The 13,707-nt window shown below is 40.8% G+C and overlaps 1 gene segment (V, D, J or C); it reads right to left on the reverse strand.

The window, feature by feature from the left end:
* Nucleotides 1-186: 186 nt before the first annotated feature.
* Nucleotides 187-794, reverse strand: LOC108522151 (Ig heavy chain V-II region HE-like). The segment is given in 2 exon segments: nt 187-596; nt 683-794. Coding segments are annotated over 2 exon segments (456 nt in total).
* Nucleotides 795-13,707: the final 12,913 nt, after the last annotated feature.

Here is a 13,707-nt window from a genome sequence, read left to right on the forward strand (position 1 = left end):
TTTTTTTTTTTTTTTTTTTAGATAACAGAAACCTTTCCTGCTGAATCGTTGTCAAACAGGATACAGCTTCTGCTTGCATGAACCACTAGCAGGGGACATGCCATTTATTAGTAAAGAAGAGGGAGGAAGACAAGGGTCTGAGTCAGATGGGGATAAGAAGCCCAGGCCCTGGCAGGAAAAGGCAGTTCAGCCACTCTTTCCTGTTCTGCAGAGATGGGGAGGGAGCACCACTAAGAAGCAGCCTGGGTTCTTGTACAGGAGGCGCCCTGGGCTGTGTCTCTGTGGTCTCCGTACACAGTAATATGTGGCTGTGTCCACAGGGTCCATGTTGGTCATTGTTAGAACCACCTGGTTTTTGGAGGTGTCCTTGGAGATAGTGAGCCGGCTCTTCAGCGATGGGCTGTAGTATTTATCATCATCCCAGTAAATGAGTGCAAGCCACTCCAGAGCCTTTCCTGGGGGCTGACGGATCCAGCCCACACCCATACCACTAGTGCTGAGTGAGAACCCAGAGAAGGTGCAGGTCAGCGTGAGGGTCTGTGTGGGTTTCACCAGCGCAGGACCAGACTCCTTCAAGGTGACCTGGGACAAGACCCCTGTGGAGAAAGCATAAGAAGATGAAGCCCACAAAGAAAAGTGCAGATGTTTCACCCCTGAAGTAGTGCTTGACCACAGCACTCACAGGACGGGACGGTCAGTAGCAGGAGTGTGTAGCAAAGCGTGTCCATGGTGGGGCACAGCAGTCACTGAGCCAGGCCCCGTGCTCGGCTTTTCAACCCAGAGGAGGGTGGAGCTGGTGGAGATTTGCATCCCCTCATCTGAGCCCTACTCTATGGGGTGCACTCAAGTCTCAGAACGCAGTAGGGGAGTGCACCTGTGGTGAGGCGCAGTGAGCCCTCAGGTGTGAACGTCCTCATGTGCTCTCCATGGGGGACATCGTCTCATTTCAGGACCGTGGCTCTCAGTCAAGGCTGTGACACTCCTGCTTCCACAGACAGGATCTTCTTGGATGCTCATGCAGGGGACATGCAACCTTCTGGTTTCAGTCCTAGAGGATTAGAGTAGAAATCAAGAGAGCTGCCGTTCTTTCTCCCTTCAAGAGAAATGACGGTGGGCATCTGGGAGAGAAGGAGGCTCCCCACAAGCATTCTGATCAAAATCCTCTTTGATTAGGGGGAAAGTGATGAATTTTTATTAAAAAATTTAAGAGAATAAATAATAAACATTTACCAATAATTACGTAAAGAAGTGTGTGCTTATCAGTGTGTCCACACACAGCTGCATTCCTATAGGAAAGTTCCAAGAATAATTGATGCTGTCCTTGTGCCCTGTCAGCTCTGTGGAGAGAGCAGGCTGCAGGCATGGCTTCCCTTTTCTCAGCCCAAGAATGAGCAGATGCTTTGGACAAGGGAACTGGAAGACTTCTGCGGGAGCAGCTGGCTGACTGGTGCAGCCTTGGTCTGCACCTGCACTGGATGTGGTCTCTGTGCTCACAAGGCCATGGAGACTCATCATCCCAGGTTCAGGGAGTTAACTGCAGAATTATATTCACTTGTGTTTTTCTTAGTAACAGGAAAGTTCTGAGTTATAGAAGATACAGTGGGTGGTCTCCTTAGGGTTGGACGTTGTTGAGCCAAAGAAGACAACCCTAGATTGTAGTCAGAGGTTCCCTGGCTGGTTCCTTGCTCCATCTGCTCCTAAATGGGACTCTGTCTTGGCTGAGTTCTGAGCTTCTCCTGCAGGTCCTCTGCTGTCCACGCAGCCCAGAAAACGAGGTCTGGGGGTCCTGATTCTGAGATGCCCGGTCCTATGTCTGGCTCAAAGCCAGAAGCTCAGCCAGTCCTGGGGGCTGGAACTTGGATCTTTCCTATGAGACCTCGCCTGTTCACTGAGCATCCTCACAGTAAGGTGACAAGGTCACCTCCACAGACATCACTGCAGGCGATTTTCAGCAAACATAAATGTATTTCGACTATATAATTAAGGAATCATGTTCATTGGGATGTGACTGACATATCCACACACACACACAGACACACACACAGCACACACACATAAACAGTATGGATATACATTTACACTTCCGAAAAACTGGACATATTTTGTATTACTCCTGATGTGTTCATACAATTCTGAGGTTTGAATCAAAAACTAAAAGATAACATTTTCTATAACCAAACTTACAAATGAGTAAGATGAGAAAATGGGGTCAGAAAAATTAAGATGGAGTTATTACCTGCAGTCTAATGGTGGTAGACACCATAATGGAGCCGTGATGAGACAGGTTTCCAAGTGCTCTAATTCTTAACCCCTCAATTTATATTGGCCAGCGATCTCTGAGAGTGGGGAAGCTAGAGGTCCCCCACATAGGATAGCTCTCTGACTCCATAAAACTTCACTGGGCTTCTCACAGGCTCTGGGATGTGCAGACTCCTACCCCAGATTCTGCACTCAAGCAAATCTCTGCTTCTTCCTGGGGTACACAAGAGATAGTGTGGAAAAGGGCCAGACGTGCTCTACTGAAGGTCTCTGCACACAGAGAAAAACCAGTGAAAGCAGAAAATGTATGTTCTCAACCCTTTGAACAATAACCATGAAAAACTCAACTCTGTGCCAGAACTTCATGCAAAATTATAAATGAATCCAATTAAAATAAATGTGAAAATTACAATTGTTTGCAGGTGCATATTTGTTCATCTATTTTTTGAATAAAATAAAGTAAAAGCAGGTGTTCTTCATAAAAATCCAAAAACAATGTGTTGACCCTGAGAATGCACCTCCCTGCCTCCTCTTACAGGCAGCAAAATGCAGGTGGATCAGGTTGCCAGCAGCTGCTTTCTGGCATCTGTGGCATGGCGTGTGCTGAGGCCCATGTCCTGTGGTCTACTCTAATGAAAGGACTGACTCCACAGTGATTCCTAAGCAGAGCCATTTCTGGGAGTCATGGGGATCCCCTGAGAGGCAGCACCGACTTGCATAAGACTCAATTATTGACCATCTAGGGAAACTTCCTGATAGAAAGCCTGGTCAGAAACTGACATGTAGATGGTCTACAAAGGAGGGGAGGAACCCTCAGCTTTGGGAATTGCCCAGGGAACTCGTGAATAATCCACCCCTTGTGGTAGGCTCTCCTAACACCTGTATTATGCCATGGAAGCAACAGCTATGTTAGTGTGTGACTGAATAGATGAGACTGTGGTCTAGTCAAGGTGACAGGTAAAAATGATTGTTGCTATTACTGTATTTTATTTTATATTTGGCAGTATAGTCACGCTCATATTACAAATATTTTTGCTACATTTTTTGTGTCAGAAGCTTTTGAACAGGAACAACTTCGCCTTGAATAAGGGCTAGGAAAAGTAAGACTGAGACCTGCTGGGCTACATTCTCAGTAAGTTAAGGCGTTCTTAGTCACAGGATGAGAGAGGAGGTCTGCACAAGATCGAGGTCATACAGACCTTGCTGATAAAGGTTACAGTAAAGAAACTGGCCAAAGCCCACTAAAACCAAGATGGCAACAAATGTGATCTCTGTTCATCCTCGCTGCTCATTATACGCTAATCATAATGCATTAACATGCTAAAGACACTCCCTGCAGCGCCATGACAGTTTCCACTGTTTCTCTCACTCATATCCACTCACACTCAATCTCTCTACTTTTCCATGAATCACCTTCAAATATAGCAACAAAGAAAACCCAGCTCAGCCCCAACTCCATGGTGAGTCCTCTGTGTTCAGGGCTGATCCCCAAGTGGAAATGCCTTGGAATCCAGGGCTAAGGCTCCTCTCTCAGAGCTGCAGGGTCAGGGTTGGGTTGGTTTTCATCAGTAGAAGGAGGGCCCTACTTGCATGTTTCCTACTATATAGCAGCTCTACGGTGGGCCGCTGGAGGAGTAGGCTGTTCCTAGATTAGAAGATGGTGCCCTGCAGAAGTTTGCTGACAATGATGGTATTTGGAAAACGTACTGTCTTATGAAATTGTGCTGTGATAAACACTTTGTCCTGATCACTCTATTATATTTTAAAATATTTTGTATATGTTATGTTCTGTGGGAGTCAATATTTTCTCCATTTACAGATGTGGAAGTGAACCCACACATGGAGGGGGCTCTGTGTACATCTAGGAGCTCATATCTGGGATGAGTGGACCCCAGTGTCTGGCCCTGTGCTCCTCATCAATGGCTCTGACTTCTCCCTAAACCAACTCCAGGACAAAGCTGGACATGCCCGTTGTGGTTTTCAGAATCCACTTTCGGGAATAAGAGCATGTGTGATGTCGCCGCACTCCAGCACTCACTTGAAAATATGGAGAGAACTAGGGCCCAGGCACATTCATTTTCAGGTACTTCTGACATTTACTGTATTTTTCTATCTTGCTATTACTCCTTTCTTGTCTAAGTTTCCATTTGTTTGCTTGTAATACATTTTATGAGGCTTAATTGAAAGATAATAAACATATATTTAAAATGTACAATAAATAAACATGATGTAACTGTCATTATCAATAAATTGGGCAAGTGAATTTTCCTTAACATTTCCTCTTGTTCTGCTGTATTCCTCCTCCTCTCCCCTTCCCTTCTTCTACCATTTCCCCAGGCAATCACTGATCTTCATTGTGCTAATTTAGATACATTTTTATTTAGCAGGATTTATAAAAATGAAATAACATAGTATATATTCTTATTTTTTTGGCTTATTTTACTCAACATAAATACTTAGATATTTTACCTTGTTGTTCTGTGTATCAGGCATTTATTTATTATAAGTGATTGGTAGTATTCCAGTGTATATATTTACCATAATTTGTTTTTCTATTAAGCAGCTTAAATATATTTGCATTCTTTTAATACTCTTGGTCTTACCAAAAAAAAAACCTGCAACTCAGCTTTGAAATGTACTTAAATGGGGAATACACTTTACTTTTTTTTTTTTTTAACAACAAGGACATCAACAATAACAGATAAACAGAGAAGATGTTATTTTGCAAATTTTATTTTTATTTATTTAGGGTTTTTTTTAATACTTTAAGTTCTAGGGTACGTGTACAACGTGTTACATACATATACATGTGCCATGTTGGTAGGCTGCACCCATCAACTCGTCATTTACTTTAAATACTGGAAGTTTTAAGATAAACATCAAATGGAAAATCTAGGGAAAGGCAAGTTCTTGTAGAGAGTAACAAAGCCAGGGTATGAGCTGAACTGGGGCAGAGTCTGGCATGTAAAACATAGGCTATTTCAAGAGAAACACGCGCACACACACACACACACACATATATATATGATTACTTGAAGTCGAGTGTGGTAAGCATGTTGTAGTGTGAATTTCTCAGGGAGTACGTACTGAAAGAGCTTTTATATCCTCTTGAATTTCTTTTCCCCAAAAGGGGACATTCACAAAATCGTTCTTTCCCAATGTGTCTGTCTGTGAGAGAAAAAGAGCCCACACTCCGAAATGCATTGAGATCCACCACCTTTATCCCCACTGCAGAATTAAGATATTACTCTGCAGGAGCAAGCTACAAAAGCCAGTTATCTTAGGGGCACTGGAGTAATCTTTTAGGAACTGAGATGGAAAAAGAGGTCTTCACCTAAGTTTCATTAAGAAGTATCTCCCCTCCTTCTTATTCAATCAGAGCCTTGATATGAAGGTGAGGTCAGCGAATCTGGAAGATAATCACACCAAAATAGAACATTGGCGCTGTGGGAGGGAACAACTGGGGAAAACAAGAGGACTCCATCCCAGAAAAAAGGACAAAAACAGAGAGATGAACATCTCATCTGGAGGAAGTTCAGAAACACTCGGAAGGTCACACCCAGACTCAAGGTCACAGTACGGATGCAGGAAAGTTCAGGAAGTTTCCCTTTATTCTATCGCCTTCAACCAATTTCACAATTTTCAGCTAAATACAACATTTTAACTCACCTGAAGGAGCTGCAGGAGATTCTCTGGAGGAGGGAACAGGTGAAGAGACAGAGCCAAGCAGGAAAGAGAAACAAGGTCTCACTGGAGGATCTGAAGTCTCCGGTGGACACAGAAGAACAGACTTCAACTCTGACGTCCAATGCAAAAGAAAATGTCAAACGTAGCTCTGAGAAAATCCACAGACGCTCCCACAATAAAGGCCCAGCAAAGTCAAACTGCGGTCAAACACAGGCAGAAAATGCATAAAATGAAATAATTCGCCAGTATCAACCGTGCAACCCAACATGTCTGCTTATCAACACAATTATTAAATATATTAACGAGAAATACCAAAGTCACAAGAAACAAATGATCAGAATGAGATTTGTAAATGATGCAGATATTATGCTATCTAATTAAATAAGATATGTAAAGCAACTATAATTCACATGTAAAAATCTCTTAAAGAAACTGGACATAATGCAGGACTAGATAGGGAACTGAGAGATGAAAATACTAAGAAAGAATCTAATGGAAATGTATAAGAAATCAAAAGCAATGCAGGATAAACATTGAGCAAGCTGGGCCGGGCGCGGTGGCTCAAGCCTGTAATCCCAGCACTTTGGGAGGCCGAGGCGGGCGGATCACGAGGTCAGGAGATCGAGACCATCCTGGCTAACATGGTGAAACCCCGTCTCTACCAAAAATAGAAAAAATTATCCGGGGTGGTGGCGGCGCCTGTAGCCCCAGCTACCCGGGAGGCTGAGGCAGGAGAATGGCGGGAACCCGGGAGGCGGAGCTTGCAGTGAGCTGAGATCCGGCCACTGCACTCCAGCCTGGGCCACAGAGCGAGACTCCGTCTCAAAAAAAAACAAAAAAACAAAAAACAAAAACATTGAGCAAGTTTTAGGCACACTCCTCAGTAGAGTTGGCTCAGCTTTTAAATGAAACCATGTGCTAAAAATGTTACTAGAAATTTCACCAAGCAAATGCAAATATTGCAAATGAAAAGAGAGTGAAGAAAGTAAACATTAATATCAAATAGTATAGTTTATGTACCTTTTAAATCTGAAAGGAGAAAGTGTAGATACAGAGACAGTATTTGAAAAAATATAGCTAAGAATGTTCCCAGTTTTGTGAACGACGCTGAACTACAGATCCTAGAACGACAGAGAACTCCAAGCAGAGGAAACACAAGCAGACACGGACACACACACACCACATCCACCACGGACAGAGTGACGTACAATGAAAAGCTCTCACCTCACACACCACATGCACATTTCCTCAAGTTTATACTTTACTTAGCTGTTTTAAACGTATGTGCATTTATAGTATTAAATAGAAGCCTAAAATTAAAAATACATTATTCTATGCGTAAGTTTGTCTTTTTTCACCATGATCCAGTGCATGGTTTGGTTCAAATGAATGTAACTATGTTCTTAGGAAACTCACTATTTCAAATAAAAATGGCATTTATTCCTGGCTCTGTGTTGAATCATTTGTAACGTGTGCAAATAAATCCTTTTTAATTAAAGGATTTTTTTAGATTTGGCACATAATAACTGTTTATATTCGTGGGGTACAACATGATATTTCTATACCTGTGTACCATGTGGTATGACCAAATCAGAACAATCAGCAAATTCATCAGCTTAGATACTGACATTTCTTTGTGTTGGTAGCATATAAAATTCTCTTTTCTGACTCCTTGTAAACATACAATGTATAATATATTTTTAGCTGTAGTCACCCTACTGCACTGAAGAACACTAGAGCGTACCCCTCCTGTCGACCTGTAATTGTGCATTTGTTAACAAGCCTCTTCTTATCTCTCAGTCTCCTCCCATTCCCAGCATCTCATAACCACTACTCTATTATTTACTTCTAAAGGATCAACTTTCTTCATCTTACACATTGTATGGAGAAAATACGGCATTTATTTTTCTGTGTCTGGCTTGTTTCACTCAACCTAATGGTGTCCAGTTCCATGCATGTTGCTTCAAATGGCAGAATTTCATTTTAGTGCTGAATAATATTCCATTGTTTAAATATACCATATTTTATTTATCAATTCACCTGTTGATAGACACATATGTTGATTTCATATGTTAGCTATTGTGAATAGTGCTGCAACAAACATGGGTGTACAGGTATCTCTTCAATATTAGTTTTTTTCTTTTAATTATTTAGGTAGATATATACTCAGCAGTTGGATTGCTGAATTATATGGTAGTTCTGTTTTTTCCCATGATGGCTGGACTGATTTACATTTCCACCAGTAGTCTATAAGAATTTCCCTTTTGATGTACCCAGCTAGCTTGTTATTATTTTTATTATTTACCTTTCTGATAACACACTTTCTTGCAAAGATGAAGGATGAGAAACATCTCATTTTGAATTTGCATTTTCCTGAATATTAGTGATTTCTAGCAATATATATATGTGTATGTACTAACATATCTATCTATCTTTCTACCCTTTTTCATTTCTTTTGTTTAGAGGTATGTATTCATGTTATTCACCCATTATATCACATTATTATTTGCAGTTGAGTTCAGGTTATTTTATATGCTTGATAGTAATCTATTGTTATATAAATCATTTTATTTTATTTTATATATATATATGAAGTATATATAGGTAACTCACCAATAGTAGTAATTATATATTTTTTTTGTTTTTTTTTTTTTGTTTTTTTGAGCAAGAAGTCTCACTTCGCTCGCCCAGGCTGGAGTGCAGGGTGCGATATCAGCTCACGCAAAGGCTCCCCCTCCCGTTCACGTCATCTCCTGCCTCAGCCTCCCGAATAGCTGGGACTACAGGCACACGCCACTATGCCCAGCTAAATTTTTTTTTTTTTTTTAGTAGAGACAGGGGTTTCACCATGTTAGCCAGGATGGTCTCGATGTCCTGACCTCGTGATCCACCCACCTCTGCCTCCCAAAACTGCTGGGGTTATAGGCGTGAGGCACCGCGCCTGGCCAATAGTTTTCAAATATTGTCTATTACCTGCAGGTTCTCCCCTCACTCAATTGTTTCTTTTACTGTGCAGGAGCTAAACTTTCTTGAAAGAACCTGGACAGATGTGCTGAGGGACTGTGGAACACTGGAGGGGAAGAGATGGACACAATATTCAGAACCAGGTGAGCTCTACTCACCATGTGGTTTGGTTTCTGAGTTTATGGTTTGAACAGATGGAGAAGAATTCGTCCAGGCCTTCTGGGAGGTAAAGAATTTGAAGGGAGCACGATATAACTTATTAGTCAAGTAAATGAAAATATCATAATTGCGCATATGTTCTTGTAAGTGGGGGTAGCTCAGCAGTGTGTGTTCATCGCCAGAAAAGAGAAAATTATGTCTGCTGTGAAAATAATGCATAGCTTTTGACATATGTGGTGATCAGTGACAACTGAGCCTGGATACTAGGTCATGTTATAAGGCTAGTGGGAAGACTCAATAGAAGAAAAAGTGTCATAGCAACAACAACAACAAAAATGAAGCATCAAAGATTTAAGTGAAATGGTTTCGAATATTACTGCTAATGAACATGCCAAGAAAATGCAATGAACATAACCAGAAGAATAATTCATGACCACTCGTGGGTCTCATGTTGAGATGATATAAAATTTCCATGTAATGGCTCATCACCACCCTCCTAAGATCATTCAGAGGAAAAGCTAAGAACAGAGTGTGACCTTACAGGAAGTGGAGGCCAAACATTTGAGGAGAGGGAGAGGCTGTGTTGGAACTGTGAGAAGTAGAAACCTGAACTCTGCAGAGAAGCAGCAGTCATCAAAGGCAGTGCTGAGTCCACTTGAATTTAGTGGTGAATACAGGAAAGTCGGGTTTCTCTGCCCTCATTCAGTTTCTGCTCTCAATGCACTCTTGGAAGCTCGGTTGTGAACATTGGGAATCTTCCTAAAACTCAATCAAGGCAAGCAATTTTTCACTGAAGAAAGTGGTAACCATTTGGGGGTAATTAAGCTTAGGTTATAAAAATTAGTTATTGAAACCTCAATGTCAGTCCCTAGTAATTTATATCATAACATGCTCAGTCCCATCAATGGAGTCCTCTTGTCCTGTCAGGGACGGGAGTGCATGAGGGCACGTGGGGCAGTCATGGAGACCAGGGAGATGGTCTGTTTAGGCTTTCCTGGTCCTTCAGAGAATTGCAGAGTCGTCTCCTCCCCTGTTCCCACCAATTTTCATATCTGTGTGTGACCCTGGAGGATATCATTGCCATGTCTCTACATAATAGGAGTCCAATGGGGCATGAAGCTGACATGCTGGGTGTGTCAGTGTAGAATTGGGTGAAGAAACTACCTGCATACATGAACTGTTGCAGTATCCAGGCCTGGAGCCTTTCACATCTAGCCTTTTCATTTTATTAGTGATTTTCTGTATTGTTTAGTCAGTTCAAATGTTCTTTTTTTTTTTTGAGACGGAGTCTTGCTCTGTCACCCAGGCTGGAGTGCAGTGGCCGGATCTCAGCTCACTGCAAGCTTCGCCTCCCGGGTTCACACCATTCTCCTGCCTCAGCCTCCCGAGTAGCTGGGACTACAGGTGCCTGCCACCTTGCCTGGCTAATTTTTTGTATTTTTTTTAGTAGAGACGGGGTTTCACCATATTAGCCAGGATGGTCTCGATCTCCTGACCTTGTGATCCACTCATCTCAGCCTCCCAAAGTGCTGGGATTACAGGCTTGAGCCCCCGTGCCTGGCCTCAAGTATTCTTTTAAACTTTCTACTGGAATAGCCTCACACAATAATCTAGAGACATAAAGGTTAAAAAATAACTTATTTGGAAATTAACCCAAGTTCCAGGTGAGGTCTTTGTTAGTTTGTGGTGATAGAGAGACAGGGGAGAAGCATGGCTGGAAACTATGGCTGTGCTCACAAACGCTTCATGTTAACAGGGAAGACTCTGGACATCCCGCTGAGAACCTCGACCTGATATTATTTGTTACGATTCACCCCTCAGAAATAAAACTCTAGGTTAATGACTAAAATTGCGTTACTAATGTAAGATTTCCTTCAGAACACGGTCCTCTATCTGATGTAAAATCAGCCCAGATGGCAGAACTGATTGTATTTATTAGAAATTCCGATTTGTCTAACTAGGAAATAAACATGTTTTAGGGCAGTGCATGGCTTTGGGATGCTTCATAAACAAAAGAGCACCTAACATATTCTGGAAAACCCACCAAAATGGGCAAGTTAGGGAATTCTTAGAAGCGCTCCTTTGTCCCAGATTCCTGGCAAATATAAAGGTGGAAGTCAATGCAAAAAGAGATAACATTTAAGCTAGGAAAGCTGGCACACCAGATCATATTCTCAGAAGATAAAGCTGCTGAGGGAATCACAGATGTTATCAAAAATATCAATGCTTAGCCACTGATCTTAAATACAAATGAATGAAAAAACATCATTATCAACTTTGCTTAGATAATCTGTGCCAGATTATTTCAAATGAATATGTGTTGCATTTCAACTCTACAATTTATAGACAAATTGGTTATCAGATTAAATTGGTTATCTGATTAAATAAACACTCTGAGGAAACAGCAGAGGCTAACTCTTGATGAGGAGTGATGAGCTAGCCAAAAAGTCCTGGAAGAATCCCGACATTGGGACCTAGACAGAAACCAAGCCATAGGGCCCTTTGGACACATTTAGGTCAACTTTCCTCAGTTTCCACCCTTAAGTGGATATGAATGTATTTTATTTATCATCCATCTGTGTTCTCCATGTCTTGAAATGATTCCTTTCACTATGTTGGCCAGGATGGTCTCAATCTCCTGACCTCGTGATCCGCCCACCTCGGCCTCCCAAAGTGCTGGGATTACAGGCGTGAGCCACCGTGTCCGGCCCATATCAGCCCGTTTTTAAAGGAGTTATTTGTTTTTTGCTTTTTGATTTGTTTGAGTTCTCTATAGACTCTGGATATTAGGGCTTTGTGGGATGCAACGTTTGCGAATATCTTCTCACATTCTGTAGATTGTCTGCTTACCCTGCTGATAGTTTTGTTTGCTTGCTTGTTTGTCTTACTGTGCAGAAACTCCTTAGTTAATTAGGTCCTACTTGTCTATTTTTGTTTTTGTTGCAATTGGTTTTGGATACTTAGCCAAAATTTTTTTGTCAAAGCTGATGTGGATGAGAGTATTTCCAAGGCTATCTTCAAGGAGTTTTATGGTTTCAGGTCTTACATTTAACACTTTATTCAATTTTGAGTTAATTTTATGTATGTTGAAAATACATGTCCAGTATTTTCATATGGCTGGCCAGTTGTACCAGCACCATTTATTGATCAGGGAGTCCCTTCCTCGTTGCTTGTTTTCATCAGCCTTATCAAAGATGAGATGATTGTAGGTGAGCAGCCACACACCACTCAGACTGGCTATCACTAAAAGTCAAAAAACAGTGGAAGCTGGTGGGACTTTGGAGAAAAGAGAACACTTATATACTGTTGATGGGAATATAAATTAGTCTTGCCACTTTGGAAAGCAGACTGGAGATTTCTCAAAGAACTTAAAACAGAGATATCACGTTATCCAGCAATTCCAATACTGTGTATACACTGAAAAGTAAGCAAATAATTCTACCAAAATGACACATGCACATGTATGTTCATTGCTGTGCTATTCACAGTGGCAAGACATAGATCAACCCAGATGCACATCACTGGCAGATTGAATATAGAAAATATATACAATATATAATACTACACAGCCATGAAACAGAATGAAATCATGTCCTTTACAGCAAAATTAATGGAACTGGGGGTCTTAATCATAAGCAAATTAATGCAGGGACAGAAAAACCACATACCACATATTCTCCTATGTGGGAGCTCAACGTTGAGTACACATGGACATAAATATGAGAATGATAGACACTGTGGACTGCTGGTGGGGAGGGAGGGGGTGATGGAATCTGTATTCTAAACCTCAGCATCACTCAATAATCCCATGTGACAAGTCCACACATGTCCCCTCTGTATCTAAATTATAAGTTGAAACTTAAAAAAAAAATCCTTACATGAGAGCTGGCTGGAAGCACCGAGAGGACACTTGTTGTGGAGATGGACCTGCTCCTCACCCTGACTTAAGTGCTGGAGATAAATGTGTGCACATTTGCCAGAAACTCTCAAACTGTACATTGAAGATCTATGCATTTTTGTATATGTTAATTTTATCTCATAAAAATAGACAATTGTAGGAAAATATTTTACATTGAAATTAAAACCTTAATAACATGTATATGAAAATTCAAATAGAAAATGTAAATGTGCTTATTACAAAAATTGTTTAAATGCATTTAGCTATATCTACTAGAATAAAAGCCCAGAAGAAAGAAAGACAAAGGTGACATCTTAAAAGAAAATTAATAAACACACGTTTCACAGATAAGTAAAACATGGATAAAATACGTGGAACATTTTATACTATTAGTTATCCAAAGTTAATAAATTATTGATATAATATTCTAACCTGTTTTATCAGGATAAACTACTAATATTTTGTGTAAAATTATACAAAATATTTTTTTGTACAGCAGACAGGAAAATAACAATATTTGTAAGCACATGTTCTAAATGTTAATATATTCTCAATGTTGGCCCAGCTCTTACACCTTAAATTTATAATTATATCATGGGTTTGTTTGGAGTCCTAGGAAAAATTAATTTTAAGAGGTGACTTAAAGGAATCATGTCCTATATGGAGATATTAGTATCTCATCTATACAGAAATTAAAATACATAATACATATAAAGTCCTAATAAGAAACTCTGTTTCAT

The sequence above is a fragment of the Rhinopithecus bieti genome, unplaced genomic scaffold (assembly GCF_001698545.2).
Source record: "Rhinopithecus bieti isolate Rb0 unplaced genomic scaffold, ASM169854v2 scaffold_64461, whole genome shotgun sequence".
Taxonomy (NCBI): domain Eukaryota; kingdom Metazoa; phylum Chordata; class Mammalia; order Primates; family Cercopithecidae; genus Rhinopithecus; species Rhinopithecus bieti.